Source organism: Enoplosus armatus, chromosome 11, assembly GCF_043641665.1.
Source record: "Enoplosus armatus isolate fEnoArm2 chromosome 11, fEnoArm2.hap1, whole genome shotgun sequence".
NCBI lineage: Eukaryota > Metazoa > Chordata > Actinopteri > Centrarchiformes > Enoplosidae > Enoplosus > Enoplosus armatus.
Genome location: NC_092190.1, coordinates 14,247,953 through 14,253,911, shown reverse-complemented (window position 1 = coordinate 14,253,911; position 5,959 = coordinate 14,247,953). Strand labels below are relative to the sequence as shown.

Genomic DNA, 5,959 nt, shown 5'->3' with positions numbered 1-5,959 from the left:
CTCAGAGCCAGGCGTCACTTCTCTCCTCTGACAGACTAAAGGAAAGGGTTTGTGACAGCGGCACTGCTTCACTTCTTGTAGGCCAATCACTGCCGTTTTAGTTCTAAATTGCTTCCATTTCTGCAATTGCAGATTACACGATGCAGATTTGATGCGCAGCAATATCTCGAAGTGGCTTTAATTGTAGTTGTATGAGGGCAATCAGTAAACGGGATTAAAGGGCTTTTTACCTGATGTGAAAACAGAAGCGCGGAGCTGGACTCTCCGGGTGTGTGTGTGTGTGTGTGTGTGGGGTGGGGGGGGGTGACGGTAATAACAAGCGTTCTATTAAACTACAATAAAACAACTGGGTTACTTTGTGTCTATCTTTGTCTTCGGCTCCGGTAAAAAAAAACAAAAAAAAAAACAACAACTTTAAACTGCAGCCTGTGTGGCATCATCATATATTTGTTGTTCACTTAAAATTCAAAGTGACACGGACACGCGCAGCGCTGTGACGCACGATGTAAAGCTGCGCTACCTGTGCGCAACCAGGTTTCACATCTCACAACAACTGTGTTCTTTTCAGCTGCACGCTGAATGCCTTTCCTTCTGATTTGTAACTGCAGGTTGCGGGTAGTCGGCCGTTTATTGTCGGAAAACTGTTAGGTTCTGGCTCTGGTCTGACTTGTCTGCAGGGTAAAACAGTTTCACAGTTAACCGTTTACATAATAGAAGTGAAGGTTTGCGGTTTGAAGTAGCACAAGAAAGACCTCTCATACAAATTAAAATAATCTAAACGTTTTTAACCCTTTGACTCTTAGGCAACAAGTCTGTCCAACAAAAAACAACCTTAAACTTTTATTTGCATCCACTAAGAACATCCGGAGGATGAGACTGAGTTATAAAATCCGATGTTTCTTTTTGAAATTGTTCGCTCAAAAAGTTTACTTTATTTGGGATTCAAATGAAAAATGAAGACTCCTATATTTAATCCGTCGTAGCCTTTTCCTTTGTCAAATACAAATAGACATTAGAAAATGAAAAGAGGTTTTAACAGGCTGGGATGAGTTAATAAAGGCGTCTTTTTTTTACAACTCAAATATAAGAAATATAGACACGCATGCGAGAAAACTTTAAGGTGTTCCCAAAATTAAACGTGTATTCAAATTGAATTTTCATGACTGAAATATTCGCTCAGTAGAGGCTTCAATAAAACGATTTAAATGGTCCAATAGAAACTATGTGCAACATGTTTTTGTGTCAACAAAATACAGAATTTAAACATGAGTAGGCCGGCCTATTATTTGCGACATATTTAAAAGCAATAACTTACTTACTACTACAATAACACAATTTCACATTTAGTTAAAGTGAGATACCAAAAGAAGATCCGAATTGTGAAATGTTTGGTTTTGCGCAAAATAGGCCTGTAAGCGCTCATCACAATACTTCAGGAAATTAGAATAAAAAGTTTGAACTCTTAAATAATATTTTCTCTCTCGTGTTAAAGCAGAGAGGTCCGTATTTAAAGAATGAATTAATTTCAGAGAAATTATTTAGCAAAGAATTGATTTAAAAGTTTTATTTGTAAACATTAAATATTTCTTTCTCTCTAAAGTTTTTGAATTCGGCACCAAATGCGTTACAGAAGTTGTAAGTACATCATGATGTCAAAGAGGTGGGCCTATATCACACACTCATGAACCTCTTGATATAAGATGGAGCTTTCCATTTCCAAACGTGTTAAATCATAGCTACCTAGACGTTTAGAAGACATAAAACATAGACAACGTGCTCAGCATGAACTTGGATGTTTGAAATCGTTTAAATTGCACCATGCTTAGTGTAGCTCTTGGCAATAGAAATAATAAATATATAGAAACGTTTATATTCAACAGCAACAATACTTACAGCACATACAAACAAGGAATGTCTGACAGTTTTACAAACACCATGGGTCCCTCATTTTCTATACAGATGAGATATTTTTCCACATATGCGTCATACATAAAAGGAGTGCCATAACTACGAATCTGTATCAAATCTAGCAGACTACATAGTGTCCGGTATATATTATATATAGACATCACCTCAGCAAGTGCCTATAAAAGAAAAAGGAGAAATGAACAAAAGAAAACTAGAACATGCGTTGTCTTTTCTGGATACTTTTTGGGATCCTGTCAGAAACACATAGGCACGAGTCAGAAAAGAAAAGAAAATTAAATCTTTTCATTATAACAAACTTTATACACATGTTATAAACCGATGCACTGGAGGCATCACATAATCTATCGCAATATACAGTGTGTGAGTGAGTGAGTGTGTGTGTGTGTGCGTGTTTGTGTGCGCGTGTGTGTTCATATATATATAAATGGAATATATTACATCTGAGTATGCTGAATCGGTAGAGCCGATGTTAAATAAACAGTAAGTGATTGCAAGACCGGATTAACTTTGTTGACAATTTGCCCACTGGAGAGAAATTCCCCGCGATGATTCACTCGTTTGGCACTCAAGAAAACAATTTCAAGGAATTAAAAATAGGCCCTACACTGCAATCAAACTCTGTCTCTTCCTCCTGTTATTCTTTTTTTCTTTTCTTTTTTTTTTTTTTTACTCATAATGATGTACTGTTGTTCTATTAGCCTACGGAGCTTGCAAATATTCTGAAATAATGACGTTAAAAAGTCTGACTCAAACAGTCTTTTGGAAGTTCTTTGAGGTCTCTCCATCGAGTCAGACTCAGAAAGGTAAGGTGTCGAGGAAAAGTTTGTCAATTATTGCTGGCGGAGGGACTAGATCTTCTAGTTTTAGGTAAAAGATACGCTGCAGACCTTGGGTACATAGTGTGCGCAGTTCAGGGAGCTTTCCCAAGAGTTTTGACAAGTAGTTGGGACGATTCAATCCACCGCCATTGAATGTCACTTGGTCTTTGAGGCAGTTGACTATCTTGTTTTGGAGGTCCTCGACTCTTTTGGGTTCCTTAAGCCCGTGTCGCTCTGAAATATAGAAGCAATGACACAGACGCATTATTTCCGATGCATTCACCTTCTGTGTGTGTGTGTGTGTGTGTACGTGCCTGCATTGTATAACGCAGGCAGAGTTTCCAAAGGAGCAGCCGCCTTTACGCACCTGTTACCATGGCCAGAGCTGCGATGCAGGAGAACGCTGAGATGTCTATGTTCATGCTCTGCAAGTTGGAAGAAAACTCCACGATAGCGTCCACCCACTCTCCAAATCCACGGACGCACTGTAGCCTGTGCAACACCACCCCATTACAGAATATAAGTTTGCCTTCCACTGGGTTGGACCTGCAATTAATAAGAAAATGCCATTAATTACGCTTGGCAATAAATGGGAATTTAAGAGCCTTCTTATTATTGGCCAGCTAATAAAACCCAAAGCAATGAAGCTTGAAGGAGGAGCTGATGATTATCTAAAGCCCGGATTGTTTTCTTTTAATAATTACGCAGCTCACCTGTATGCCAGCCGCAGGACGAACAGTTCAAGGAAGGCGGATTCAAAGAGGAGATCTTGATCTTGCTTCGGTAGATCAGAAAAGCCAGGGATCTTCTCCGCCCAGCCCCGGATGATCTCCATGGAGCCCGTCAGGAGATCATAGAACTGCTGGATGTGCTGAGTGTTGTCTCCAGTCATTTGGTAGTCAGGGTTAGCCTGGAACTGGAATTTAATTTAAACAGCGCCTTAATGAGGTCCTTTAAAATATATAATCCGTGAAATTGCAAATGCCCATTTCCAAGAGGGAGAGGGTGCTTTTTTACTATTAAATTCATGTCCTCTTTTTATTAAGTTCTCTATTTCAACGCGATTGACTTTAGGAAAAAAATATGCCACATTAAAAGCCTGGGAATTCAGCGATGTATTAGAAAACTTTCGAGGCAGTAAATTGTTACCTAAAAGCAGGACTGAATTAAAAAGGCCGTCAATCTTGTTGTTCCTTCCGTTTTCACCCAGAGTTACAGTTATTACTTTTTTTTTCTTTTGAAGTTTTGTGTTTCTGTGTTTTATTTCTGGGATTGTGGTACTTCACTTACTCTGGAGTAGTCCAAAGCAGACATGGAGGGGTTGGAGTCCACATGGGCCCGGACAAGTGCGCTTATGAGGCTCACCGGCGGCGAGGGTGGGGAGGGCTCCTGGGGACTTTTGGGTTTGGATGGTAGGCGTCCTCTCCGACCTTTCAGATTATCCGTTCGGACAACTAAATTGGAAGAAATATATGACATCAATACGCACTCCTGTTGTTGTGCGTAAATACTTAAATGAGGTTTAAAAAACAATCCATCACTGTATTACGCACATGTCTTCCCAGTGTAGCAGTGTGTGATATTAACTACTGCTCTAAAAATAACTGAATGCATGGCCTAAACATACCTTCTCTCACCATTCCGACGACAATGCACTTCTGGAAACGGCAGAACTGGCAACGATTTCTTCGGCGTTTGTCAACAGGACAGTTTTTATTTGCTAAACACACATATTTTGCGTTTTTCTGGACGGTGCGCTGCAAAGAAAAGAAAAACATAATGTCACTCTGCAGGGCTATTTCCAAGGCTATACATAACATGTAGAACACGGACTGTGGATTGTTGCACAAGTGATACCAACATCAAAAAAAAATATGAAAAGATGAGAACGATATAATATCTGTCTCATCTCCTGTTTGGGACTGCGCCGTCTGAACCAACAAGAGGGAATAGACAGAAAGCAAATACACATCCGTGGTCTTTCATATTTTACTCTTTCCTTTGAGATCAACTATGTGTGGATAGATATGATTGTCATACGGCGTTATTTTACTTTCATGTAATAACAGTGACACTGATTCATGGTTGCTGTCATGTCAGCCCACCTTGAAAAATCCTTTGCAGCCCTCGCAGGTTCTCACTCCATAATGCTGGCAGGCTGCGTTGTCCCCACATACCGCACACAGACCCTCGTTTGACGGAGATCCTCGGGACGGGGGCGATGGCACTTGGCTGTCCACCAGCTGGTGCCCGTGGCCGAGCTGCAGAGAGTGGGGAAAGGCCAGACCAGCCTGTTTCCGTATGGCGCTGGGCACCGCAAAGCTCTGGCCGTCCAGGCCGCGGTGCAAGCCCGGGTTGTCGTGGTTCATGGACACGTGCAGCGGCCCGTCGAACCGCATCTGACAGCTGGAAACCGGAGTGCCGGGCGGGGACTGCTTAAAGGAGAACAGCGAAAGCCTTGACACCGGATTCTTGCGCTGGTCCATCATATGAGACGTGGCCGCAACATAGTTCTGGTGGAAACTGTGGAGGGAGCCAGGGTCCTCCCACATGTGATTAGGCTGGACCTGGAAGTTTGGTGTACTCGGGGCGTGAGGCGAGGAGGGTTTGAAGTACATAGGCCCAGAGTGAGCCATCATTTCTTCCGACTGGGGTGGCAGGTGGCTCTGCTGATGGTAGTTGTGCATCTGGACGTCCTCCACCTTGATAGAGGACTGCTCTCCAGAGTGGGGCATCTGATACAGACAGGGCGGTTTAACGTCGTAACCGGTGTTATAGTTGTCCATGAATGTACTGAAACTCGGGAGAGAAGTAGTAGCTGTGATCTCAGTGTTGGTCAAGTCCATGCTAAACTTAACAAACTCGGGTGTTAGGAAGTCGCAGCTGTATTCTCCTGCGGTGTGGTAGCTGTAGCTCTGGGAAGCAGGACTAGCTCCTTGAGGTGATGATCCATACTGAGCCTGAACGCAGGGCATGGCTGCAAACCAAACGGGTAAAAAAACACATCAGAAATGCTTAAATAAATGTTCAAACCGTGAACAAAAGTTTTACACTTTAGTTTATTTAATCTAATTTTACTCTAAACAAAAAATATATATATCAACAGTGCTTTACATTGCTAAATAATTTCAGAATAAAATAACATAAAACAATAATACACCTGTGCTTTTTTATTTGTAAACAATTTTCCATATCGTACCTCAAGTCTTCTG

The 5,959-nt window shown here is 41.6% G+C and overlaps 1 protein-coding gene across 1 annotated transcript; it reads right to left on the bottom strand.

Moving 5' to 3' along the window:
* Window positions 1-2,724: 2,724 nt before the first annotated feature.
* On the bottom strand, window positions 2,725-5,722 carry nr4a2a (nuclear receptor subfamily 4, group A, member 2a). The gene is made up of 6 exons (XM_070914437.1): window positions 4,853-5,722; window positions 4,375-4,504; window positions 4,038-4,201; window positions 3,461-3,663; window positions 3,115-3,293; window positions 2,725-2,981 (listed from the first exon to the last, which is right to left on the bottom strand). Exons 1-6 carry the CDS (start codon window positions 5,720-5,722, stop codon window positions 2,725-2,727), a joined length of 1,803 nt encoding a protein of 600 aa, XP_070770538.1.
* Between the last annotated feature and the right edge of the window lie 237 nt (window positions 5,723-5,959).